This window comes from Nelusetta ayraudi, unplaced genomic scaffold (genome assembly GCF_046127955.1).
Source record: "Nelusetta ayraudi isolate G7.1 ecotype Tasmania unplaced genomic scaffold, CSIRO-AGI_Nayr_v1 ptg000026l, whole genome shotgun sequence".
NCBI lineage: Eukaryota > Metazoa > Chordata > Actinopteri > Tetraodontiformes > Monacanthidae > Nelusetta > Nelusetta ayraudi.
The window spans coordinates 4,830,164-4,857,948 of NW_027466076.1; the positions used below are offsets into that span (position 1 = coordinate 4,830,164).

General features: G+C 44.3%; 3 protein-coding genes across 5 annotated transcripts in view; 1 reads left to right on the forward strand and 2 right to left on the reverse strand.

Moving 5' to 3' along the window:
• Positions 1-27,785, reverse strand: part of pum3 (pumilio RNA-binding family member 3) — a 224,074-nt gene that overhangs the window by 181,790 nt on the left and 14,499 nt on the right. The gene's annotated exons all lie outside the window — the stretch shown is intronic.
• The window catches only part of LOC142890323 (uncharacterized), a 114,919-nt gene continuing 88,168 nt past the window's right edge, over positions 1,035-27,785 (reverse strand). Inside the window, exon 24 of the transcript XR_012927063.1 lies at positions 1,035-1,045. The gene's annotated coding sequence lies outside the window, so the exon portion shown is untranslated. The remainder of the gene's footprint in view (positions 1,046-27,785) is intronic.
• vldlr (very low density lipoprotein receptor) lies at positions 3,457-27,213 on the forward strand. 2 transcript variants are annotated; one of them, XM_076029257.1, is made up of 20 exons: positions 3,457-3,709; positions 7,445-7,564; positions 8,457-8,579; positions 11,099-11,221; positions 11,773-11,981; positions 13,091-13,253; positions 14,301-14,423; positions 14,877-14,999; positions 15,215-15,334; positions 15,556-15,681; positions 16,313-16,484; positions 16,719-16,943; positions 17,035-17,153; positions 17,627-17,766; positions 18,400-18,541; positions 18,900-19,049; positions 21,898-21,960; positions 24,686-24,763; positions 25,064-25,233; positions 26,073-27,213. In XM_076029257.1, exons 1-20 carry the CDS (start codon positions 3,640-3,642, stop codon positions 26,106-26,108), a joined length of 2,595 nt encoding a protein of 864 aa, XP_075885372.1. In that variant the 5' UTR covers positions 3,457-3,639; the 3' UTR covers positions 26,109-27,213. The 2 variants fall into 2 exon arrangements, with proteins under 2 accessions (XP_075885372.1, XP_075885373.1); XM_076029258.1 differs by lacking the exon at positions 21,898-21,960 and having other exon boundaries at positions 3,458-3,709.

Sequence of the window (27,785 nt, forward strand, 5' to 3'; positions counted from 1 at the left end):
TGAGCTAAAAAAAAATTTACATGAGCACATCGATAGGACCAACAGGTCAACAGCTCATCAATGTCATCCCAAAGATAGATTCACCTCCTAGGTGAAGGTTGACTAGGCGTTGATTCAGGATTGGCTGCAGTTGGTTCAGTAACATTGATTAGGTTGAAAAATTCATTCATTCGCTGCTTCTTCCTCCAGAGGAGAAATGTGACATCTGGCAACAGGCGTCTTCAGAACCTCAGCATAGATATGCATGTGCTTCCAGACGGTGTCAAGTGTCCCTGCTGTGTTGGAGGACAAAGGGCATTTTGGACTCTAGACTAAGCTGGCTTACTGACCGACTGACATCCTCTGCCTCATTTTTAGCCACGGAAAAATGATGATTGAAAAAAATGCAAAACCTTCTGGGGGGATTTGAGAATCTTCAGTCCTCGACTTGAATGTTTGTTCTCTTTGTCTCACCATTTTCTAGCTGCTCCAGCTGTCCAGAAACCCTAATCATTTTTTGCAGCTGTGAATTCATTGTAATCCATTCATGTTAACAGTGGTTCTCTGCATTATAAGATCATTATTGGCTGTGTGAACGCCCCCCTTTATAGAGTCTCCACCATGCTTCCTAAACTGTTTAACACGCACATACTTACGCTCCAGTCTAATCAGCCATCCTAAATGGAGCCACAATACAAACAGCTGCGGCTCTGTCAGATCCAGTCACCTATCCAATCAGCTTCCTCTTTACTGGCCAACGCACCTGAGACATCAGCCTCGGAAACGAATTAGCAGTTATATCACTTCTGGGGAAATTCAGGTGACGCCCACTGTATACTGCTGTACACCTGCATTTCCCCAGAAGGGGATGCATACAGTATCTATCTATCTATCTATCTATCTATCTATCTATCTAGAAGGACGTCGTACTTCCTCTCCAAGGACAGAACACCATACGTGGCTCAATGACAGTGTCCTACCCTCATTTACTTTGTAACATTGCAGCTGTGTTTCTTTTTTTATGATGACAGATTTACGGCAGTGGTCAGCCTGGTGCCACTTCACGCTGCCAGCATGTGAAAGCATGTTGCATTCTGGTTGCTTAATCACTCCATCTGGTCCTGTGCGACTTCAGTTCACCTTGAGTTTGTGTTTGTTGACTCGGTGCAGCAACGTTGGAGCTGCAATGTTGAAGTTCAGATATCTCATTTAACAGGACACCATATCATAATAACCTTCCCTGACTAAAGGCCTCTTGCATAGTGAATTACAGCTGATGTGCTTCACACCATTGGAATGGAAACACCTGCAAATCGCAATTGTAATTGTAATTGAAATATCGCTTTTATTTTGCAAAAAACTGTCATGGAAACGCAGCTCAGTGTCATGTTCCACAAGAAGAGCAGTGGGAATCCATTCATTGACCATAGAATGTCTGATTCCACTGTTAACGACCTTTTAGTTTGGAAGTATGAGGACTTTTGCCTGAAGTTGTACTGCTCTGCCTGAAACCAAACAAAGTTAAATTTTTTTTCCCCCATAGTTCAATGTCAGTATAATGATTACCTGTGTGCTGTTGGAAAATAAAAATCAACCGTGACCTTTGAGTGCCAAAAGGGGTTTCTGATTATATAGACCTTCAAAGCTCTAATCCTTGGCACAAAGCCTGTTGTTGTTGCTGCTGCTGAGACTTCAAATCGTGATTTTCCACTGTTGTTTTTCCACTAGAAAAATGCCCAATTTCTTGAGAATTCTCAAATCTCTCTTTTTGGAGCACATTTTTTTTTTCTCCATGTATTTGGGGGTGGTTACTGTACACTGACGGGGAAGAAACATTTCCGAATGCAGAATTATACTCTGTGTGTATGACTCTGTGTGTGTGTGTGTGTGTGTGTGTGTGTGTGTGTGTGTGTGTATATTTGGAATTGTAAAAATCTGGGACAGAATGAGCCCTGGGGTGTCTCACCAGCCATCAGCCATCACTGAGGATGAGGTTCACTCCTCTGATAAGAACTCTGGGAGCCGATGGAACCTGGCAGCACACATCCCCGAGGAGAATCTTAAGGCCTGCTGATCAAAACAGAGAGGAATAGCACGAGGCAGACATCAGACAGAGAGCAGAACACGTCAGCGAGAGCAAGGCTGGCTTTCCGCACGCAGCTCTCTTTGAAGCCGCGGCTGCTTTTTAGATCGTGAGCGCATATCAAACCTAAAGTAAGCATGTGCTGTTTTGATGCGAGAGGTGTGTCTAGCTGTGCAACTACGGCGCTTCTGTCATATAAAAATAATCAAAACAACACAAGTCAACCATTAGAACAAAGTATTAAACCATTCAAATGAGATTATAAAACCTCCATCCATGTTTTTTTTTTTGATCCATAGAAGAAGGAAAGAGCACTTTTCATTGTCGGCTGTTTTGTGAGACCACTTGGTCTCGGCGGCCACTGTTGCTCAAGTCTCCACTTAAACTGCCACATATCTAAAGTGTGGACACTTTCATTGTACAATGTAAAACTGAACAGGTTGAGTACAACACTATCATTGTGTAGATTTAGCAAAGTAGAAAACAAAGTCTGCCCGAAACGAAAAGTAAATGAAAAATACGGTTCATATAAAGCACAAAAACAAATTGTGCATATTTAGGGAATGAGTTGTATTCAGTTTATACAGAGAATCTCATGTTAGAACCAATTAGCAGCACCACTCAAGACCCTCTGAGTGGGTGAAGGGGGGTTCGGAGGGCTATAAAAACATGTCAATTACCTGTTTAGCAGGTGATTGGTTGATGATCAGGCTATGGACAGTAGCTTCATAACTGTTTTCCTCTTTTTCATCACTTTATCAATTAACATCAGGAGGAGGAGGAAGAGTGGTAGGAGTAGTAGGATGGGGAAGAGGAGGTGAGGAGGGAGAAGGGGAAGAGGAGGAGGAGAGGTAGGAGTAGTTGATGGAGGAGGAGAGGGACGAGGAGGAGGAGGAAAGGTAGGAGTAGAAGACGGAGGAGGAAGAGGGAGGGGAGGTGAGCGAGGAGAGGTAGGAGTAGTAGGATGGGGGGGTCGAGGGGAGAGATGAGGAGGAGGAGGAGTAGAGGTAGCAGGAGGAGGAGCAGCAGCAGCTGACAGTGTAGTACCTCCTATCAGACGCACCGGCGCCGCTCGTTTAATCGCCAATCTGTGGAAATGGGCTGCAGCTCCAGAGGAAGAGGCGCGAGGCCGAACGGCGCGTGGCGGCGGCGGCGGTGGTAGGACGGCAGCGGGATCAAAAGGCGCGTGGCGTGTGCGCGCGGTGGACTCATTGTCACGAGTGACTCCTCGCTGGGCGCACGCACTCCTCCTCCTCCTCCTGCCGTAGCAGCAGCAGCAGCGCGTGCTGGACCCGCGGAGCTGAGTGTGCGGGCGAGTGTGTGTTGGCGCGTGCAAGTGCTGTTTTTCCTCCCCCCTCCCTCGTTCCCCCCTCCCCCCCCTTTTTTTTGTTACCGTATGCGTGTGTGTGTGTGTATGTGTGCTCGGCGCGTGAACCGGCAAAAATCAAAAGAGCACAAAGCCACACGGCCAGCGCGAGAGAGTCGGGGGGGGGCAACAGCAGCAGCTCACGAGCGCCTTGGCTAGCTAGCTTCCCGTGCGGTAACACACTCGCACGCACGCACACACACCGCGAGAGATGGTCGTGTTCACACCGGGGATCCTGCCGCTGCTGCTGCCGCTGCTAATGGTTCTCCAGCACGTCCGCGGTAAGTGTGTGTGTGTGTGTGTGTGTGTGTGTGTGTGTGTGTGTGTGTGTGTGTGTGTGTGTGTGTGTGTGTGTCAGCGGCGCAAGCAAAAAAAAAACGATAGAATGTCTGGAAATGCCGCTAAAGCGAACACGCGCAGCCAGAGAACCAGAATGTTCCACCTGTTCTCGGCGGCTCCTCGAAGGAACCGTCGACCGCGCTTGGCTTCACCTTGTTCGGTTAAAACCCACCTCACTGTCTCTGTCGTGTAGGCGCGAGATGGGTTGGTTTGTGCCTCCGTGTTGCTGCTTTACGGAAAAAAAAATATATATATATCCTACGACTACTAATGATTAAAATTCAAGAAATTTAGCTTTGCTTAGGTTCGGTGAATGGGTTAAAGGGAACGCATATGGGCCTTGGTTCATTTCGTTTTATTCCGCTGTTAACTGCGCATTCGAAGGGGTTAAATGCACTCAGTTTAACGTAAATTCAGCTGGGAATCACGCAGCGATAAAATCCCGAAGCTTCTCGCTTCTTGTATTGACGTCTGACGTCCTGATTTCTCATCCACTCCGGGAGCCTCTTCTCCCACCACCTCCTCCTCACCCCTTAGCGCGGTGGCTAATCGCTTCATTCCCAGAGTCGGAAGCTGACAGAAAGGAGGGAGGGATGTCGTGATTATTTTTTTTTTTAAGGGTATGGGGTTATCAAAAGTGGAAACGTGGAAGGGGGTCGTGGCGGTAGCTGAGGGGAAGAGGAGCGAACCCGGCAGGCCAATCAGCGAAGCGCAGGTGATTCCAATGAGCGGCTAATTAACAGCGGTGTGTCCCGGGGTTCAAGTCTCAGCTGTGTTTGCGGTCCTTTGGTCTTGTCTTTTATTACTAGTTGATCGTAAAAGCTGGTTTGTTTGGTTATCGAATGCCAGCAACTATGTTGAGTTGTGGGGAATGAGTGTCGTTCATCCTGTCTCTCTTTTCGCGCCTTTGTAAATTGCTAATAGACACAAATTTTAAAAACTGGAGGTGCTGTAATTTGCTTTATTTTCTCAAATGCATGGATATAAAGTTATAGCATTAACACTGATTTAAAACTAAGGATTAAAATATGAACCATTGATTTTTGTTTTCTTCACTTTATTGTAGTGTTTGCATTCATTTATCCCCCATTCAGTGTTTAGTTTTCCAGATTCTATTTAATTGGTTAATCAGTGAAGTGTGATCTCCTGAAACTTTCTGCCGGCCTGCTTCCAAAAGCTTGGGCTGCTATGCGTACTGCAGTAATCTGCCACATTATTGCAAAAAAGGTCAAAATATTTATCTGATCAACTGCATTGAATATTATTACAAATCCTGTGTTCAATGACGTCGATGTTTGTTTGAAAACAAGCACAAGGGCAGTTGTACCCATTTGTTTTATGTAGGTTAAATACTGCCACTGGTGATGATGATTATTATTATAACACTGCCACATTAATCTTGGTTCATATTGGAGAACTCTCAGTTTTTCAACATTTTGTGATGAAAGCGTCGACTGGAGTTTTTGTGTGATGTACTGACGAGACCTTGATCCAGTGTTCTCTCAAACGAGTTGACAATATTGAGTTTCGTTTCAGTCGGTTCTGAAGAGTCTTTCTTTCTCGAGCTGTGAAATGTTAACGTGTCACAAAGTGAGAGCATTGCTTTTGGTATTTACTGCTCGGTAAATGAACTTTCCAGATCTGTGTGATGTGAAAATATACTTTTCACAACCTGTCTAAATCAGGTTCAGATGTCTGTTTTTCTTGTCGTTTGGATGCAGGGCTGACATTGTACTCACTGTCAAGCCTATAAAATATTCATATAGCTGACTGTTGTTTTATTTATTAAATCACAAAATCTCTGAGAAGTGTTTTTTATAAGGTTGAAGGGAACTAGCAGGGCGACTCGTCTCCTGCTGGCTGCACTGGAGTGTCTATATAATCCATACCTACCGAGTAAAATAGGCTGAACTATGGCTCTTCATTTTTTCCCCCCCTCCTTTAAATCAACTACTAGCGTACGTGAACATGCACACAGACTGTGCCTGTTTGAACAAGACATGACTGAAATTAGATGGAAGCAAGAGCAGGCGCCGCGCTGGCCTGATTAAAATGGATGTATGTTTTTTTTTTTCTCTCTCTCTTCTCCCCCTGCCGTGGTTACCATGATACCATGCACTAGACACAGATCCTCGGCTAGAAGGGGGGGGAGGGTCGGTGCGGGGGTCTTAAAGTGGGCGGGGTTGTTGGACTGAAGGAGGAGGAAGCGGTGGAGGAGGAGGAGGAGGACTAGACTGCAACCGTTTCTGTTACTGGGGAAAAATTGCATTACCATGACCTCAAGTGTGACGGTGTTTATATGGTGCACGTTGATCTCCCGCTTTCAGTCGGCGGCGGTTCGTTGCTCCTCTGCCTGAATCTCCTGACTCAAACCTGAAAGTAGTGCAAGTGGATTAGAAGCAGGAATGAGCGGTTTTCCTCCGAGGTGTTTATGTTAAAATGTTAATGGAGTACTGCTGATTTATACTCGTACGACATAACCGCACCAATACGATTAAAAAAATATATTTCTTTGAAAAGGTATTTCAGAGGCTCAGTCTAATTTTGGCTAAGACTTTTAATTCCAATCATTATTTTTGTTGTTTTTTTGATACTGCATTAAAGTGCAGAGCTGAATACTGTAATATATATATATATATATATTTTTTTTTACAATATTCACTTTTACTTTAGTTTTCTGTTGAAGTTGCCAGTTTTGTAACTGGATCATCTAGACTAGATCATAGTGTTGCACAGTACACTGATGCTGTGTAGCACAGAATGCAGCCATGCATGATGCTAACTCGCAATTCTAGCTTTCGTTCATATCAGTGCGTCATGAATGCTGAGCGCTGGAGCTGCTTCCTGTCTGTGTTGTATGTGCACAGCTGTTTGGCACAGTGTTTTTCTCCCCTCAGACAACGAAGGCATTTGTCTTGTGTTCTGTTTAGAGCTGCAGCGATTCATTGACTCATTCAAGTTCAGTTCAGTTTCCCTAATGTTGCTGCGGTTGCGTTTCACTGACACACTGGACGCCAGGATGGGAAGTTTTGTGTATTTGCAGCTCTAATTCTGTGCTTTCGTCGTCACATTTGAGGTTCATGTTTCCCCAAAATGTTTTTTTTTCTTTTTTTTATCATTTGAATAGACTTTTAAAGCGTTCCGCCAGTCCCTAGACTGTAGACATCTTAATGAGTCCTTCCAAACTCCCTCTCCCTCCATCCAGTTGGATCACTATCACAATTCACCGTGGACCTGGTTTGCATCTCAACGCTTTACATTCAGCTGCACATGCGGAACGGCAACTCCCTTCTAGCTCTTGGCAAAGTTGCACAAAACGCTGGCCTGTAAAGATTTCCGTACTGCCGGCTGACACTGAAGCAAAGCGCTGCAGCTCTCTGGTAATGCAATATGTATGTTTTTTTTAATATCAGCGTTTTGCCCTTTATATTGCTGATCCATCCATCCAGCCAACTGCTAGCAGTACTGGTCTTAATGCAGACCTAATGTGACTCTGTGGTGGTGGTGGTGGTGGTTGAATCCCCCTCTGATTCCCAGCTGGTTCTGATGAGGGCAGTTGGTTTTGGAAGTGGTGCACCGAGGAAGATCCTAATCAACCAATCACAATTAAACAATAAAGGGGGAGAAAACAAGCAATGCAATGTGACCCATTTCTGCCTCTTTGCTTTGTTCTGCAGGTACCAAGACGGAATGTGAGGCCAGCCAGTTCCAGTGTCAGAATGGTCGCTGCATCCCATCGATCTGGCAGTGCGACGGCGACGACGACTGCGCCGACTCCAGCGACGAGAGCAACTGCGGTGAGATGCCAGAAACAAACTGGCCATTATTTAATCAGTGTAGTAACGGCAAGTTCAGTTTAGGGTTTTTTTTTGTTTGTTATTTTCAAAACCAAATATGGAGGTGGATTCAAAGCTGACGTTTCCTCATGTGAATGAAGTGCCGACTGTCTGCGTGATCAGACTGCTGGCAGTGATGGACGGGCGGCAGAGGCGTCCAAACATCCTGCGGCGCAACTAATAGTTGGCACGAGCCGAGCACAAAGCTCTCCCACCAGTTGCTGCTTTTTGCGGAATCTTGCCAAACCTCTCGCCAGTGGTATTTGCAGCGCGAAACACACCGTTTGAATCCGTCTCCTCTGTCGGTGCGACGGCACCTTTGAACCGCCAGGAATCGACCGGCATTCGTCGCTCAGGCTTCAGTGTTGATCTTCGCGGCACAACCAACGTCACCCAGTGGTTCCTGCATATTGTGAGCATGCAGAACCCTGACGTACTGTCTAAACTATATTTAGTCATTGAGCATAACGAGGGTGAATATCGGAGCCTTTCTTCGCGAGGTCTAAAACAGAGCGTGGCCTTTGGGCTCTATAATTAGTTTCAGGTTCGTCACCTTCTCTCTCTCTCTCGCGCTCGCTCAGTGACACTTTGTTGCTTTTGTATCCTCGGCGTGTCGCAGTCGCCTGGATATCGCAGCTCCAGCACTCTGAACTGAGACACAAATACATTTCCAATAACAAGCAGTATGATAATAAGGCCCACTGTGAATTCCTGCTTGTGTGACTAACTACACACACCTCACGCGTCGCCTTTCTTCTCTCTTGTCATAGATATGTTGTTTTAATACACACTACACAGCGGCTTGGTTTTCACTTTCACTGAACTCCATATTTCTGCTTTTGTCCTCCTGCAGTGGCAAAGACTTGTTCGCCCTCAGACTTTGTGTGTGCCAACGGCCAGTGTGTGCCGAAGCGATGGCATTGTGACGGAGAGCCCGACTGTGAGGACCAATCCGACGAGAGCGTCAATATCTGCCGTGAGTGTTGTCATGCTTTGCTTCCTGAAAGCGGCAAAGGTCACTTTTTTTCTTTCTTTTTTTTTGTTGCAACACGAAAGTTTTTATTAAGAAAAACACCTTGAAGTTCATATTCTAATCATGACAAATATATATATAGGTACTACCCGAAAAATGAGAATATGAAGTAAAAGTTGTTTTATTTTGGCAATTTAACATAAAAGATGAAAGCAACACATTTTATTGAGCCATTCCACGCAAATTGACATCTCAAGCAGTTCCTTGTTGTAACTTTGCTGATTAAGATTTTCAGCTTATTAAAACCACAAACCCACAAACTCAGAAAATTATTACAAAATTTGAGGGGTTTTTTTAAGCTGCAAGACCTGATCAGCAAAATCCAAAGAAATAAAAACTTGAAATATATTGATTTGCATATTCATTTATATAATATGTCACATTCACCTTTTAAGTTGAATTGCAGAAATACAGCAACCTTTTCAGGATATTCTAATTTTCTGGGTAGTACCTGTATAGACATATTCATGTTGATCAGTGTGACCAAGTGGACGCTCCACTCTAGACGCCCTGGTCCAACGCCTGCTCATCTTGACATTTACAGTTTCTGACATTTGACATTTTGGCAAATGTCAGAAAATGTAAGCTAGAATCTGCTTCTATTATGGTACAAATCTCTATGATAAAAAAAAAAGGAATTACTATTTTTTCAGTTATTTATATTTCAAATAAAAATGACAATGAAAAAAAGCGTTGCCTTAACATAGTTAATGAAGATTCTTGAAGATTATGTAACATTTCCTTGCACAACTCATAAACACATGGACTATTTTTATACACATTAAATTCACAGGTCTTTGTCAGTCCTTCACAATATTAGATTTTTGTTTCGCAAAAGTACATCAGTTTTATTTTGTCAGTTTCTGTTCTAGGGAAGCGCAACATTTCTCCTGAGTTAATTTGGAAACTCCTGCTATAATGAAATGCTCAACCTAACTGGAGCCCGAATGAAGGTGGACACACAAAGAGTATAGTTGTAGTTGCGGAGTCTCACTCGGTGTTGGATTACAAGAGACTTATTTTAATCCACTGGAGTTGGGCAAACGCAGAATGAAACGTACGGTGCATGAATGATGAACAACAGCGGACAGTTTGAACCTAAAATATAATAAAATGCCTGCCCCAGATGGCTAAGAAGATATTTTAACAGAAGTGCGTGCGTGTGTTCACTTGGGTTGTGACGCTGAGGAAATCAGTCGGCTTCTTAATGTCAATTGAAAATGAACCAAAGCAAAGTTGCAACCAAATCAGTGTCTTTGAAGCCCAGCAGTGTTTCGCTCTTTATTGAAATGACTCTGAAAACATGGATGAAATGCAGCTGTTTTATCATTTCTTCAAGTTTGGTGGGCCGGATTAAAAAGCTAAACGGGCCACATGTGGTCCCCGGGCCGTAGTTTGCCCATGCCTGGTCCAGCGCTTTATATATAGCTCGTATTGAAATATGAATGGCTGAAAGCCTCGCTTTGCCTTTGATCTTTGTCCTTTAGATCTGACAGGATTTGTGTGTGTGTGTGTGTATGTGAACATGCAGTGTGGGTCAACTGAAGGTCCTGTGCAGCATTCCTCCAGTGTGTTTAAGACCTTGTGTTGCCTCCATTCATAGCCACGGTGGCGTACGTGCAGATCAACTCTCCGCTGTGGCCGCTCTGTCTTGTGTTTGACCAGCTGTTTGCATGCGACTTGGCTGCAGTTGCAACTGCAACTGTGTCAGCCCCCTCTTTTCTTCCTTTCCTGTTTCACTCTTGTCAGTGTTTTTGCAAAGTTGTCAGCTGTCAAAAAGCACAGGAATCAGAGCTGCAGCTGGGGAGGCCACCTGCAGCTTAGCAACGTAATTCCAGTGATTAACACGGTCTCAGAATGCACAAGATGATTGCACTATATTCTGACACACTTTCATAAGACCAAGTTTGGGAAAGGTGCAGCAGCTAACTCAGGGAAACTGGTCTATACGTATACGTTTACGTATGGAAATCATTATCGTTCTGCACAAACCTGAAGCCCTGTCAGAAATGCAGTGTTCCCAGATTTCACGTGGGCAGCAAATTGAGTCGCAGCTCGCAATTTACTGGCTGTCTTGGCAGTGCGTTTGCTGAAGGACGGGCTGTGTGCGCTCACTCGTCATAGCTCTGTGGCTGTTTAGATTGGATCATTCGCTTGGTTAATTGTGTATAAGTGCACGACTTGCCTTTATGCAACAAGGGCCACTGAGACTTTTCCAGGCCACGGAGCAGATTGGAACAAATTCCATGACGTATGACAAAGATAAAATGACACTATTTCCTTTTTTTTTTTTTTTTTTTTTGCGAAACGGTCAACTCATGCTGCATTACTTGGCTTCTTTTCCTTCAATGAGTTTTCATTGGCTCTCAAAGCTTTGTGAAAGTCCTTCATAGACCCAAGCTGCACTTACCTGTGCAGTGAAACTGTGTCGTCATGCTGTGTTCTTATGTTTGTCCCTGTAGATACAAGAACATGTCGCGTGAACGAGTTTAGCTGTGGCCCGGGCACCACTCAGTGCATTCCAAACTTCTGGAAGTGCGACGGCGAGAATGACTGCGACAATGCGGAGGATGAAAGCAACTGCGGTAGGTCACTGGAACGCTCTTCTGTTGATGAGCCGTCGTAGAGAAATGAATGGAGAGATTTTTAATGTTTAATTTAAACAAAGGAAAGTGCAAAAAGCAACCGAGTTGTTGGCTTTACGCCAAAGCAAACATGCACACGCTTGGCGTCGGTCTACCTCAGAACTCCCCGCCTGTGATATTAAACCCTGGACTGATGCAAGGACGGTGAGGAGCCTGTTAGTCAGGCATTTCTAATGCTATTAAGAAGCTCTAGGCATACAAATGGTGTGGGCGTTTGTCTCACATCTCTATAATTGGCAGATAAATGCAATTATGCAGCTACATGCGTAATACACAGATGCACAGTCATTTAATTTGTGCTTAAAAATGTTGTAGTTGCAGCTTTAGCCAATGCCTCTGAGTATTTATATTATTTACAGTTCTGTATGAAAATTGCACTGAAATGTTTCTGTGTAAAATGCAGTCGCACACTTTAGAAATGATGCCCGTGTATTTCTCAAATACTGACTCGAAGCGTCGCCTTGCCAATGCTGACCCGACCTCCTCCCCAGGTAACATCACATGCGCTACCAACGAGTTTACGTGCGCCAGCGGCCGCTGCATCTCCAAGAACTTTGTGTGCAACGGCGAGGACGAGTGCGGCGACGGCTCGGACGAGGTGGACTGCCCTCTGTCCTCCTGCGGTCCCAGCGAGTTCCAGTGTGGAAACTCGTCGTGCATCCCGTCGAGCTGGGTGTGCGACGACGACGTCGACTGTCACGTAAGAATGAGATCTGCACGTTCTGCTTTACCGTGCGTCTGGATGCGCAAACCTGCGCAACAAAGATCCGCGAGTGCCATCGGGATAGTACGGAAGAGGATTAGGGCCACAAGGAATTATTTATTTAATTATACATTTCATTTTTCATGTCGAGTTTTTAAATTGAAAGTTTGTGAAAAAGTCAACGTAAAAAGACGACTTACTTTCCGTTGATCTAAATTGCAAAATTTTGATTTTATTCACGAAATTTTGTCTTTTATGTTGGCTTTATTCTCGAAATTTCAACTTTATTCTCGAAATTTCAACTTTATTCTCGAATTGGAAATTTAAAATTATTTTTATTTTTTTTATCTGTACTTGTGGCCCTAATCCTCTTCTGTAGAATAGTGGTACAGGAAAGTATTTGGTGACAATTATTTAGCTATGACCAGTCAATGTCTAATTGCTGCTACATGGAAATCACTGTGTTGGTGGTTTTATTTTTTTTTAATTTCACACCCAGCCTGCGTTGCCTTTTAACAGCTACGACGTGGCAAACGCACACTCTCGCAATTGTGCTAATCTACTCCCACATGAGTCACTCACTTTCTGAGATGATGTAAGTGTGAGAAACCCATCCTTCAGCCCACTCCACTCCAGCTCTGATTATCCTCTTAAACTCTGATCAGCGTGGTAATCATGAGGGAGATGAGTCCTAAAAGCCTTTTTAGATCATTTTTCACACCAATTCTAGGTGTCATTATTCACAGATTTTGTTAATGTTTGCTATTGTCTGTGCCGTGCATAGAAGACTCTGAAATTGACTGTAAATGCTATTAATAACCTTAAGATATACACACAGTGAAACCTGCTGTACTACTACTGTAAGGACAAAATTATTTCTATTGTACTTTTCCACCACTGCGATTTTTAGATGTATTTTTTTTAATCGCTACAGCCGGCTTTAGAGGCTTACAAAAAGGCGTAAAAAAAAAAAGGTACAAATTGAAGCTCCAGTCAATTGGTGAAAATTACTTTTTATCTCAGCTGATATCGTGGCCATTTTCTCATGAAACGCGAGGAGCGTCGTAGTCATCGGTGACTTGCAAGCGGCTCTGTGCCCCCTGCAGGATCAGTCGGATGAGTCACCCGCTCATTGCGGCCGTCACCCGACGCCCCCGGCCAAGTGCCCGGCCAGCGAGATGCAGTGCCTCTCTGGAGAGTGCATCCACATGAAGTGGAGGTGTGATGGAGACCCCGACTGCAGGGACGGCAGCGACGAGGCCAATTGCCGTACGTACAGCACAGCACAGCCTCACTGATGGAGCCTGGAGTTTCTACAATGTTTGCTTTAGCGCTGGCAATCGTTTTAAATGATTCGTTGGTGCTTGCTGATTGTTACATGTACAGGAGATGCACTGCCAGTCGAAAGTGTGGACACATACTTGTGATTTTTCTTTAATTTTCATGACTATTGACATTGTAGATTGTCACTCAAGGCATCAAAACTATGAGTGAACACATATAGAATATGCATAACATAAGAGAGAATAGAAATAGAAGTCCCAACAGTCATCATGAAATATATCATGTGCAGTGATTAGAGGAATTGTTTAAAAACAGCTTAAAAGAAAATAGTCAATCAACCACAGTGTCGGTGTCTCTCTTCTCTGTCAGTTTCACACACTGCACCTTTAACATTTGAAATGTGTGTGTCTGGCCCACAGACCCCAGAAGGCAGTGGCAGATGGCGTTCAGATTGGCTGCCAGTGTGGCGCCGTGTCTGCCATCAAGTAGCACAGTTTGAGAAGTGTCGTGTCAGGTCGCACGCTTATAAACTAGTAATAATGCTTCCTGCCTGCTACTCTGAGGTGTCCAGTGTGGGGGGGAGGGCTTTCAACCAGTTAGTGTGTTGGTGTAGATACATACAGTGTCTTTATTACATGACACTATAGGCTCCAGTTGGTTCAGCCAAACACAAAAGGCTGTTCTGGTTGTGCCTCAAACTACGGCCCGGGGGCCATATCTGGCCCGTCACACTTAAAGAAATTGTATTATTCATAAGTAAGTCATACCAATTATATAAATTCATTTAAATAATTTTTTTCAGTGTTTTATTAGTCATTTCAATGAAGTGGTTCTTGGCCAGGCGTAGGCAAACTACATCTTTTCCTCCTTTGAGCAATATTTTCACCATATAGAAGCACCCGCAGGCTGACTAGCTTGGACCAAATTTGGCAGGAAAGCGGAAAAGAAAGCCGCGGTACTTGTTGATGTCTTCTGAGGTCTCTTTTTCTTCAGGTGTGATGTGCAACTGCTTTCTTTTTTCTTGTTTTGCAGCCATTCGCTCCTGTGGACTCGATCAATTCAAATGTGATGACAGAACCTGTATCCCAGGCAGCAAGCAGTGTAATGGAAACCGTGACTGTCCTGATGGCTCGGATGAAGTCAACTGTAAAAACAGTAAGATCGTGTGTGTGTGTGTGTGTGTATCTGTGTGTGTGTGTGGTTTTACGAATGACTAATTCTCATCCTTGTCCTAATTCTACAACTAATTAACTTTTTTTTAAGCTCTTCACCTCAGGCTTTGCGTACATGTGCCCGCGCACGTGTTCCACATAATGGAACTTTATAATCAGACACCTAAGTGATGAAACTGTTTAGTTTCATAGAATTTTTTTTTTCTTTTTCTTTTTCTTTATTTTAGGATGGCTAAAAACTGCTTTGTTTTTTGCATGTCAAAGACTGTTGGCTTTAACACCTGAGATTGGCTTGACTGACTGACTCTGCACGAAGCGTTTACCGTTTTTTTGTGACCTCATTTTGCACCTTTTCCTCCGGGGTTGCGTGAAAAGGAAAACGTCTTGCAGACATTACAGAAAGTATTGTGAAACCTGCAACTCTTTCTTTGTGCAGCGTCTGCGTGCAACGGCCCCGACAAGTTCAAGTGTCGCAGCGGCGAGTGCATCGAGCTGAGCAAAGTCTGCAACCAACTCCGAGATTGTTCCGACTGGAGCGACGAACCCATCAAAGAGTGCAGTGAGTCGGCGTCACAGTCACTCAAGTCCCCCCAAAAGGACTCTGTTTGGTTTCCTCTGATTTTTCTCTTTCCTCATCCTGCACTTTGAAATTTGAATCCTTCCAAACCTGCAGAGGTTTAGCTTCATTTCCACACAGTAAATGTTTTATTTGCATTGAACGCTTTCTTTTAAAGTTTGAACTAATGCCAACGTCACGTCTGTCGCTCGCTCTAGATATTAACGAGTGCCTTATGAACAATGGCGGCTGCTCGCACATTTGCAAGGACAAGATTATCGGCTTCGAGTGCGACTGCACACCTGGACTCCAGCTCATCGACCACAAGACCTGCGGTGGTAGGTTGCTTTATATAATATTCCATCTTTTTTTTTTACTGTGTTTTTAAAGGCAACAAAACAGTCTAGAATTTTTGCATACATTTGATTATTTCTGTCCGCACAGGTTATTCAGGTTCTAACATTTTCTTCTGGCCAGAGTGTAGAAACATAACAGGAGGAAAAGCATAACATTTTATCAAATCTGTTTTCTCACCGTCTCCGTCTCTCTGCGAGCGTAGACATTGATGAATGCGAGAACCCCGGCATCTGCAGTCAGATCTGCATCAACCTGAAAGGAGGCTACAAGTGCGAGTGCCACAACGGCTACCAAATGGATGCGACCACAGGAGTGTGCAAGGCCGTCGGTGAGTGAACCTTTTGGTGGAGGTGGACTTGGTGCTTTGGTACTGTGGTCGCAAAGGGTTTGTGGTTTGGGGGTGGGGGGGCTCTCATTAGTTGCAAAGAAATTAAAATCTTCGATTTGTGGTAGAAATATAGTTTTTAATTGGACTTTCATTAATGGATAACAATAAAACATTATGTGCTTTCAAGGATGGATGCAGTTTGGATTCCAGTGCTTGAAAACTTCACCTGTTCTTTATTTGAACCCAAATACCATGAGAATGGATTTGATTTATTTATTTATTTCGAACATGAAAGAAAATAAGAAAATAAAAGGGATACAAAAACCAAAACGTACGAAAGAAAAATTAATAAACATATAAATAAAAAAAATAGGATAAGTAAACACCAGTGAAATATACATCAAAATGATATTAGTCATGCTTGAAAAGAGGTAGGAAGAAGTAAAAACTTAAGTGTACCTACCCCCAACTTAAATAAATATACAAGCTTTATGAACTAAATGAAGTATATACGATTAGAGAACAGAAAACCTGGATGAATGGCCTGGATTGTTCCCCGTCCTCTGCCTGTGTTCTTCAACACATTACCAAATGTAAATGTCCCCAATCTCCCCTTGTGTTCTGTCTGCAGGCAAGGAGCCGTGCCTGATGTTCACCAACCGCCGTGACATTCGCCGCCTGGGCCTGGAGAGGAAGGAGTACACCCAGCTGGTGGAGCAGCAGAGGAACACGGTGGCGCTGGATGCCGACTTCAACCAGCAGATGATCTTCTGGGCCGACCTGGGTCACAAGGCCATTTACAGGTACTTCCTGGTCACCACGATCAAACATCATCTGAGATGGGAATGGTTTCTTTAGATTCATTGCATGCAGCTGAAAGTTATTGTTGACCTCTCAGCGTCTGCTGCAGTTTCCAGGCTTGAGTATTTGGCTACGTCTTATTTTTGAGAAGATATTTTTTGAATTTAATTGCAATAAGCTACACTTAAATATCCTTTTGTCCTTTTCCTCTCCTCTCCTCTCCGCCCCCCTCGCAGGACCGTACTGGACAGAAAAGGTGACGTCGGCGCTCACGAGAAAGTCATCGAAAACGTCCAGATCCCTGTTGGGATTTCTGTGGACTGGATCTACAAGAACCTGTACTGGTCGGACCTCGGCACCAAAACCATATCGGTCTCCAACTTTAATGGAACCAAGCAGAAGGTTCTGTTCAATCGAGGTCTCAAAGAACCAGCGTCCATCGCCGTGGATCCGCTGTCGGGGTGAGTGGAAAACTTTGCTTGCCAGTTTGTTGTCTTCCTTAAAATGTCAAGTACAGTGTTTTTTATTATTTGATCCTCGTCTTCCCTGTAGTTTCCTCTACTGGTCTGACTGGGGTGAGCCAGCCAAGATTGAAAAGTCTGGTATGAATGGAGTGGACAGACAGGTTTTGGTTGCATCAGACATCCAGTGGCCTAATGGAATCACCTTGGGTAGGAAAACCCTCTGCAGCAGTCGTTCTCTGTGCCCACCTCAACACTGCAAACAACATCAGCAGCATTGTCAACAGGCCCTGCCTGGTTTTTATTTATTTTATTTTAATGGAGTGAAAAAATCCTCACTATCTCAACTTTCATGGTTTTATATTAGTTGAAATGGATTTATTATGTTGGATTGATCCAGTACTTTTTAAAAAGGCAGTAAAAAAAAAACATTGTTTTTTTTAATACTCATGTTTTATACATGGAGTGAAATTAAGACACTGCTTCACCCACTTATATTCACCTGCTTTGTCCTCCAACACTTGGTTTCCTCTTTGTCATTGCTGATGAAATTGCTGCATCGATTGATTTTTCTCTTTTTTAACTTTCACTGCTTTGTAACGCCGTCATCTACTTCCGTTGATGCTCAATCATCCCCTTTGTGCTCCCCGCTCCTGTTTTGCTCCATTCCGTGGTCCTGGTAGACCTGATCAAAGGAAGACTGTACTGGGTGGACTCCAAGTTGCACATGCTGTGCAGCGTGGATCTGAACGGCGACAACAGGAAGAAGGTCCTCCAGTCTTCAGAGTACCTGGCTCATCCCTTTGCTCTCACCGTTTTCGAGGTACTGCCGCAGCTCCTCTTGTCCCGTCAGTCGACGATGATAGACGCTGGAGTGACTGCGGTGAATCTGCGTTGGTTTAATGAATGGAATTCAGCAAACGCAAGAATCGTTTAGCATTTGTACTCGGGACTTGATAGCTGGGATTTCAACGGAGACGCATTCGGTCATAACAACCAATTATGGGTTTCCCCCCCTTGAGTCGGTGTATAAAAACCAAAGTGGTAAATGGAATTGGATGCATTGCTAAAGGAACGGCCATATAGAATATACCAACTGGACCCAAGTGAAGTCCTGAATGTTGTATTGCAAGAACATGAAGTTTGGATTTTAAAATGCAAGCTACAAATGTTACATTTTGACTGCATTGGTTGTGACACTTGGTGGTGGACTTGTGTGATGATGATTTCCAGAAGGTGAAAGAGAATTTGAAGTTGGCTGAATAAACTCTTCATACTATCAGAAACAAAAAAAACCCATGATGACAACAAACGGAATGATTTATGAGCCAATCAATCAAACTGAGTTGACCCTTGAACAACTGCTGCTCGGGACTCTATTGCAGCGTTTTGAGGTTGCCGTCGTTGCATATCATGGCCGTCGGAGAACTGACCAGACTCGTCGCTTTGTCCTCAGGATCGCGTTTTCTGGACCGACGGAGAAAGTCGAGCCATTTACGGCGCAAACAAGTTCACCGGCTCCGACGTGGTGATGCTGGCCAGCAACCTGAACGACCCGCAGGACATCATCGTGTACCACGAGCTCATCCAGCTCTCAGGTACGTAGTTAAGACCACAGAGCTGTTTGTCAGTAGCTGCGTTTCCATGACCCCTAGGACTGCACATAACCTATAATATGGCAAAAAAAAAATGGTGATGCGAACACCTGAACATGGAAAAACCTCTCAAATATGGCTAAAAGGTTTTTTACGCTCTCATGAGGTGGTTTATTCAGACGTATCCGCATAGAGGTAAATCGCGAAAGTGTAATGGAAACACTCGAAATTTTGCAAATATCACTTTCATTTTGCAAAAAAAAAAACCTGCCATGGAAACGCAGCCGGTGTGGCGTCCCAGCGCTCGCCGTGTCCCTCGGCTCTCGATGAGGTTTTCTCCTCCGTGGCTTTGGTGTTGCAGGCACCAACTGGTGTGTGGAGAAAGGGGAAAACGGAGGCTGCAGCTACATGTGTTTGCCTGCGCCGCAGATCAACAAACACTCCCCAAAGTACACATGCGTGTGTCCTGAAGGACAGGAGCTGGCGGCCGACGGTTTACGCTGCAGGCCAGGTGAGTCATGCATGAGGGTTTTCTTTTTCTTTTTTAATTCATCCATGTGTTCATTCATAGCTGAGCGCGTATCTGGAGTACAGGAGTGAATGGTTGATTCTTAGCACAATGCCGTACCTGGCAAATTGCATGAGGCGTCCAAAATCCTTTCTTCAATGTCTCTGAATCAGCAGCGCTCAGCTTGATTGAACTATTTGCATTTTTATTTTTTTTTCATACCTCAGGGTAATTTTTCTCAAGTCGTTTCTTGCTTTGAATTGGTTGTGGCACATTGAAGTCTGGTGCTTGGATAAAAAATAACAAAAGGGCTTGTTTTTTTTTTTTGCATGCATTGTAATAAATTACAGTGAATATCCCTTTAGTTCTAAACTGTATAAAACGGTTTAATTTGTTAACGTGGACCCTCAAGGCAACCTCACCAGTTTTGGGGGAAAAAAAGAGGAAAAAAAGGGCTGCTAAGAACCATTTGCTGCGTTTTGTCTCTGGCCGTCCTGCTCCTTCTCTGTTGTTCCCGCTGAGCCTTTTCATACACAAGCGAGGAACACAGCAGCCCGACGGCTCAATTCACAGCACATACCCGACTAATTGGACTCAAGACTGCAGGCCAAGACGGTAGCGTAGGCGAAGCATGGGATCTCCCTGACAACTCCGCGCCGCCGTCCGCTCTCCTCGGTCAAAGCCCGTATGGTTCTGCTCCGTTCTGTCCTCCTGAAGATTTGTTCACCGCTTCTGGTTCGCAGATGAGTTTTCACCGAGTTTTCTCCATCCTCGTCCGTCTCCTCCAACCGACCCGTTTAGTTCCTCCTCGTTGCGTTTGCTCATTTTTTTAGAAGAAATTGCCCCGAACATCTAAGGTTCAGAATTCCACCGAAGACACTAATCTCACTAAATTCTCCAAACAATGCAGCGTTACTGCATCCATGTTGATGCAGGATGTGCTCTGCAAGCTAAACTTGAGCCCTTCAGCCCAGGGCTTCCCCTAAATGTTCCCCACCACGGCCTCCCAAACTGTATCAGCATCTGATTGGGGGACCTCCTCCTCCTCCTCCAACACAGTGTTCCAAAATATCAACAAACGTCAACTTTCCAAAGGTTTTTCTCACTTTTATTTGCTATTGAATAATTATTACATTCGATTAGAATAAGAATACCATCCACTAAGATGTTGTTAATCGTGGCCATTTTTCTGTATGGCTGTAAAGTCATACTTGATGATTGCTGCCTCATATTTTATCACTGTAGTTGACCCATCGGCAGTGTCTTCCACAGCAGGGCTGTTTGTCTGCTGCTTCAGGAGTGGGTTTGCCTTTGCGCACTCTGACTCACTCCTTTCTCACTGGCTCACCTGCCACTTCCTGCTCACTCTTCCTGCTCTTGCCAGTGACTAAAAGTAAACCAACGGTGCCAAGTGCAAACCATGCAGACTTTAGTTGTCGTGATGCAGTTCCCTGCACAGCCAAACTAAGGAGGCAAGGCCATTGCAACCGTGGCAAAAGTTATGCAATAAATAATAGAAGTAATAGTTTTGCGCAGAAATTCTGTCCCTATAAACCTGCCGTCCATCTCTGAAAACGCAGTCTTCCCGCACAGAGAAAAAGCTTCTGAGCGGCTTCATCAACAAAAAAAAAAAATTCTGCAGCTTCTGCCAGCTTCTTTCCTCGTGCTGCGTTCGCACCCTCGTCTGCGCTCGTTGAAGAGTTAAAGAGACGCCTGCCGCTGGGATTGCCCACCACCACTCTTCCTCCACCCTCCAGTGCGGATGAAGCCCAAGCTTTTGCTGGCTTTTCACGGAAACCTCCAGCCAACGTATTTATCCAATTTTCCAGCCGTCTCTGCTGAAGTGAGTGGAAAGTGTGGAGCATTGTGGAGCCTGGGCTCTGACCAGGGGATGATCCGCTCCCCACAAGAACCTGAGAGCAGAGTCCCCCCCCCCAACCCCCCCCTCTCAGAGGGAACTGAAGAGTGTTGCTCTGGCAGTCTGGAGCTGCAGCAGCTGATGGTCTTTACAGTTTGGCTTTGTCATGACTGGTTCCTGCCGTCTGCATTGAAGCTGGGCTTATTCATAGCGTTGAATGGAATGGTTTTCATTCTCGCCACCTCACAGATGGCTCAGCAGATGCTCACCCTCGCGGTTGCGCTCCCCCGCCGCTCCGTCAGTCTTTGGTCGCGACGAAGCCGATGGAGAGACGTGTCTGATGTTGCTTTCTGGCAGTGGAGAGAAACGCATCACTTGAAATATTCACTCAGCGTCTTGGCAAGGTGACACCGCGCTTCTTAGTACTACAATTACAGTGACACACGCCCACTGGTAGATGAAATATTAATTTTTTTTTCCCGTTAAAGCAGTGACGTTAATAATTTCCACTCTCATCTTTAAGTTTTGACTTTATTCTCAGAATTTCTGCTTTTAATCACCAAATGTTGACCTAATCTTGAAATTTGAACTTCATTCTCGAAATCTTTAATTTATTCTCGAAATGGAAAATTCGTAATTTATTTATTTCGCCAATTCTCTTCCGTACCTCTGACTGTCCCTTGGTGCTCCCAGTGTTTGTTTGATGTTGGAAATGTGGGAGGCTCAATGTTGAACGGATTCACTCCTCTGTCCTCTCGCCTCACTTCTTTCTTGATGGAGAAACGATGGATGGATGGAAGATGGAACCTGCTTTCATCCGCCATGCATTTATTTACTAGTGGAATCTCGGGAGACGGGGAGGGAGGTCTATTTTCAGCGAGGGCCTCCAGCCTGCGGACGGCTACTGGATGAAACTAGGCCAATTCTGCCTCTTTTTTTTTTTTTTTTTTTTTGTTTCCGTCTGAGCTTGACTCTCGGCTCTCTGTGTGACAGACTCCTCCACCGGAGGAGCTCCCTCAGAGGATGGTGGGAAAGCTCTCGTGCCGCTGCCCTCAGGTAAAGCCATGAGCTAGCTGCTAGCCGCCGCTGCTACCTACTACAACTGGCTTTCGAGCACGTCTGAAACACTCTTCTCTCCTGCACTGTGGCTTGAGGTGATGCTGTTGACTGATTCCTGCTGCTCTGCCTCTAACCTGTATCGGCTGCGTTTCCGTATGGCTCTCAAATCACCACTAACTGCAAGTGTAATTTTTTTTTTTTTTTTTTTTTTTTTTTTTTTTTTTTTTTTTTTGAGTGGCTCATATTTACCGAATGTGTTTAACGGTGTTTTGTCGTGCTGACGCTTATCAAACATTCAGATGCTTTCGGGCTTTGCTGCAATCAAGATGATTAATTCAGCTGCAGTTGCTCTTTCTTTGGAGCGCTGCGTCGAGCCGCTCCCCCAGCTGTCGCACTCAGATGCTTTCAACTTGGAAAAAAAAGACAAACGTGCCTTGATTTCCTCTCTTCTTTGTCCACTTCCTTTTTACATCGATCATATTATTGCGCTGTAATAACCGTGCACTCTTGGCGGTATGACTGCGCTACAAACCGCACGGACGGCTGTTTGTCGTCATGGGACCGATCCTGTGAAAAATGCAGCTGGCCAGTGATGTCAAACGCTCCACGCTCCTTATCAACAGTACGAGGGCCTCACAAGGCTCTGTGATTGGTCCCTGCACGCTTCCGTTTACAGCTTGTACTCGATGTTAAGTGATTGGAGTGTGACCCCCTTCACGTCATGTTGGTGAAGATGTTTCTCCTGCTTACTGTGCTCCTCGAAATCCTCCTGTTCGGTCAACAGCGTTTTGCTTTTTTTTTTTTTTTTTTTTTTCTGTTGTGGTCTGAGGTGTTAAAAGTTGCTGGGATTTAGATTTGAAACTGCAGTAAACTCGCCACTGGTTAACGGTTGGGTTGCAATCATGGCTCAGTAGCAGCATCTGCTGGCAGCAACATGAAAGTGCCCAATAACCGAAGTGTTTTTACTTTAGGTGGTTTTTCAAGTTGTTGTGCAAACTAATTGAATAATTTTAAATGTATTTTTTAATCATCTGAGCCCTGCTTTTTTTTTTTTTTTTTCCGTGAAGCATAATCTATATTTATTTTAAAAGTTTGCAGACTTGGTTTTGATGAAAGCATCAGTCGTACGACTTCCTCATATTCAGCCCTCCTACAACAGCCTGAGGTCAAAGTGTGAATATGAAGAGGGTTCGGATCGTGTGAGAGCAGCCAAGCTCTCTCAGCGAGGCAGAGTCCAACTTAATCTTTCATTATCCTTGTTTAACCACAGCAGGAGTGGATAATCTGCACTCGTCTAATTGCTGGCATTAGGGTAGATGTGTCCCTAAAGCAGGCGCAGGCAAACTACAGCCTTAATGAGTCTTTTCATCAAAGAGGACTTACAAGTTGTATTTTGTTGTAACGCTTTGGTTCATTTTCAATTGACATTAAAGCAGCATGGTTTCTCCATATCCCATGATGCATCTTTCCCTCCTGTGAGGTGGGTCACCAAAACACTCTATACAGCTGCTGCTGCTCCGGCTCCCCCTCTGTCACATTTTACAACATTGTGACCCCACCAGTCAAAAAGTTTGCCCACCCCTGGACTAAATGGTCCAAGAGTTCTAGGTGGTGGTTCTAGGTTGTTCTAGGGGGTAGTCTGGGCTGGTCCTGGGTTGTTCTGGGGTGGTTCTGGGTTGTTCTAGGGTTAGTCTGAAGTGGTTCTGGGGTGGTTCTAGGTGGTGGTTCTGAGTTGTTCTTGGGTTATTCTGGGGTGGTTCTAGGTGGTGGTTCTGAGTTCTTGGGTTATTCTGTGGTGGTTCTGAGTTGTTCTTGGGTTATTCTGGGGTGGTTCTAGGTGGTGGCTCAAGGCCACGCATGGGCAAACAACGAAACTGCAAACTATATCTCACCATGACCCTCCATCCATCTGCTGCTGCTCCGGCTCCCCTCCATCACATTTTGGAAGCCACTGTGGCCCCACCAGTCAAACAGTTTGCACCCCCTCGGCTCTAAAGGGAAGGAAACGCAAACATCCGACGTGTTTTGGTGGGATAAAGAGCACGCACTCACTTTTGTTACCGCGCTTTAGCGACTTAGCCCTTGCTTAGCCGTCGAGCTACTTGGTTTAGTTGCTTTTGTTGACTTTGTGGGTCCCTGTGGGAGGGTGGGGGGGAGGGGATCTGTTGAATGACATCACCCAGTCCGCCCCGTCGTTTGCCAGCACCACAGACTGACTCAAGTTCTTTGTCCCCTCACCTCCTCCATTGTCCCCGAGTCTCCATGGAGGCTTTGAGCGGAGCTGCTTGCCAGTCATGTCACTCACTGGCTCCCGCCAGCAGGGCGGCGCGGCTCACTGCAGGCGCGCACGGCATCGCAGAAACGCACAGAAGAATTCAACACAAGTGCAGCTTTGTGTGTGTGTTTCTCACCTGGAGCTGCTGTAACTGATATAACCGCTTCAGCCGTCTTCCAACTCTGCCTGCTACTGACGACCGGGTGCAACTCTCACAGGAAGTCACTCTTGCATGAAGTTCTTTTTGGGACGTCTTCTTTTTGCTTCATTTGAAGTCCGTTTTGTTTCTCGGTTTCGTTCAGATCGTGAAATCAACCGGTCTTTTTTTTATTTTTTATTTTTTTATTAAACCATGTTAAAATATCTTGTCGGACAGTGAAAGCACTTCTGCACCTCTGCACCGTGTGAGCAGTGACTTGAATTGATGGTTTAATGTTTGCCTCGCAGAAGCCAACGTGAGCACGTCCATTCAGGTGGATTCCACAGAACGAGGTTCTGCTGCTGCCTGGGCCGTCCTGCCAGTCTGTGAGTGGAACCTGACTTCTGCAAATTCTACATAAAGAGCAATATTTTTATTTTTTTTTTTAAATATGAGGTTCGCTGTATTTAAAGGTGAAGTGTGTAACATTTGGAGATTTTGAGAAGAAACTGCGACACCACGTGGTTACATTTTATATTGCAGCGGTCATTCGCCCACCATCCCTCGCCCTGTATTTATGGACACTATATGAATCTTTTACAAATATAGAAATCATAAATCGGGCCAAATTTTAGACACATGATGAAGATGACGACGACGACAATGACGGTTGTGACTCTGTGCAGTGCTGCTGGCCATGGCGGCGGCTGGCGGCTACCTGATGTGGAGGAACTGGCAGCTGAAGAACCAGAAGAGCATGAACTTCGACAACCCCGTCTACCTGAAAACCACAGAAGAAGACCTGAACATCGACATCACCAGACACGGCGCCAGCGTGGGTCACACCTACCCAGCGGTGAGTTCTGCACGCACGTCAGCCAATTGTCACCATTAAGAAGAAGAAGCTTTTTTTTTTTTTTCTTTTTTTTTTAATCTTCCGTCGTTAATGATTCCAAACTGCTTTTCTAATCCACCGTTAATTTCACTCCGGTAACGACCTTCACTCTCACCCTGATGTCGTAATCCTGCACGCATTGTCCGCTATCACACACACACACACACACACATGCACGCACTCATGCACGCAGATTAAGCAGATTACCGTAATCCCGGCCAGAGTCAAAGATGGACACAAACCCCCGGCGTGGCCCTGCTCACCGTCGCAGCAGATGTCCGTTCGTTCAAAAGAAAAAAAAAATGAAAACAAACGATTGAGGGTGATTGATGGCGTCTCCCTCCCGTTGTCTTTGCCAGCGAATCACTGGAACCAGCGGTGCTCAACTGGCAGAGAGTCGGCACCCACTTTTATTTATTTATTTATTTTTTCTTATCATGAAGTCGCAACCCAAATTTCTTCCTCAATAAATCTAGTCATTAAGTTGTGTTCTGCAAAATAAATGCCCAAAATTTTCTTTATAAATATACATATTTGAAAATCCTTTTAAAAAAAAATAAATAAATAAGCATTGAAAATGAATTAAAAAAATAATAATCTAGATTTAAGGCATACATTTAACTGTAAATTGTAACTACCGTATAGTTTATTTTTATTCTATTTTCACTTTTTGTATTGTTTTTTTGACTGCTGCAACAGTGTAGTTTCCCAATTTGGGATCAATAAAGTTCAATCTAATCTGATAAATGAGGTTGGGTTTTGACTGCAAATTAAAGCCATTTCTCTCTCTCTGCCTGCAGATATCGATAGTGAGCACAGACGACGATCTATCGTGATCGTCTGGGATTTTTACTTTTTTCCTTCCTACGGCCGGCGCTGCTCCGACCCCCCCCCCCCCCTCCTTGTTCCCATGCCAATGCTCGTCTATAGCAGCAGCAGCAGCAGCCCTTACAGTACGACCACATGCCTTCTGAAGTGCATTATGTCATTCTGTGGAGAGGATGACCGCCAAGTCAAACCATAATGTGAAAAATAGAAATTAATTTTGACACTTATTTATTTATTCTTTTTATTTATTTATTTTTCTTTAACTTTATTCTTCCCTGTAAATTTTGGTTTTCCCAAATCCAATGCCACTTTATTTATTTTTTTCGATTGTTTTTGCTTGAATAGCGAGTTGAAAAGAGAAGAGAGCGCCGAGTTTGTCTCTAGATTATCGCTGCTGGACAGTAGGGGGAGCTCTAGCTTCCACTCTGTCTGTTTTTTTTGTTTTTTTTTTCTTTCTTCTTCCTCTTTGATGAATAATATAAATAATAATTTATGGATCGTAATGGATTGTTTGGAGGCAAGAGGTTAGTTGACTTGGTCCAACATGTATTTCTTGTATCCACTTAATTTAAACGGCTCACTCATGTGAATATTTATGTATGGCCCCAGTGTGGGCACCACTAATATTTAAGATGTAAGTTTCTTTTGTTTGTTAGGTTACGTTCCAACGGTACTTCCTGCAGTGCATTCTTCTAAGCTGGTTATTTCAGTTGGTGTCTATTATTATTATTATAATTATAATTATAATCATTATTATGTATTGTCACAACGGGGTGTCAAGATCATCATGATCGCAGCATTTGTACACACTGTAAATACTCTCCATCGGTGTCAGACATGACGGCCAATCAGGACTCCCCCTCGATGCACTTTGATCAAATGTTCCTCATGTAAATAAGATTGTATACATTTGACTGGAAATCAGTTTTTTTGCTATGGTCGGGCATTGCTCCACGGTTACAGATGTATTTAACACCGCAACAAGGAAATGAGCTGTAAAAGGAAAAAAGTACAAAACAAGTGAATTTGGTAAAACTATTTTATATGTTTATGTGCCGTCGCTGTGGACTTTTTCTAGCCATGTACAGTCGGGGGGGGGGGGATAATAAAACCTTGAAGGTCTGTACCTGTATAGAAACTGATTTGCCAATCACTTGGAAATTAAACTCTGATACATAACTTTGTCAAAATGTGCAGCGTTTTCTTCCTGCAGTCCTTCTTTGCCTTTTAGCCGTTCATCAGTTTTGCCTTTGATTTGGCGTCGCTGCCACTGTACAACTTTACGTTTGCACTTAATTCTCGTTGGCTTAAGTAGTGCAACCAAGACATTCCAGACACTAGAGTATCGAGACGAGACGTTACTATTTTGCAGCTTTGCCAGCTACTTTAAACCAATTTTTAAAAAACAAAACAACTTTGCTTCTTAAAAAAAAAACTTAAGAAAAACTAAATGAACTAGAAATAATTTAACTGAGCATGATACTCATGCCAAGCATGAGCAAAATGCGTAAAAACCTTCAATGTCTGAGCTCAGTGCACATCTCACTCATGGTGGTTGTGAAGGACCTCAAAGTTGAGGAGGTGAAATAAGAGCTTCCTTTGCTTTTATTATCGGTCATTGCAGTGTTGGCTGAGTCTCCACCGAGTCTCTTGATCAATCAATTTTTATTAAAAAAAAAAAAAAA

Excerpts from the sequence above, each read along its gene's own strand:
- vldlr (XM_076029257.1), top strand. The coding sequence starts at position 3,640 with ATGGTCGTGTTCACACCGGGGATCCTGCCGCTGCTGCTGCCGCTGCTA. Across the intron at positions 14,424-14,876 it reads TGAAGTCAACTGTAAAAACA|CGTCTGCGTGCAACGGCCCC; the intron begins GTAAGATCGTGT and ends TTCTTTGTGCAG. Across the intron at positions 19,050-21,897 it reads CGGTTTACGCTGCAGGCCAG|ACTCCTCCACCGGAGGAGCT; the intron begins GTGAGTCATGCA and ends TCTGTGTGACAG.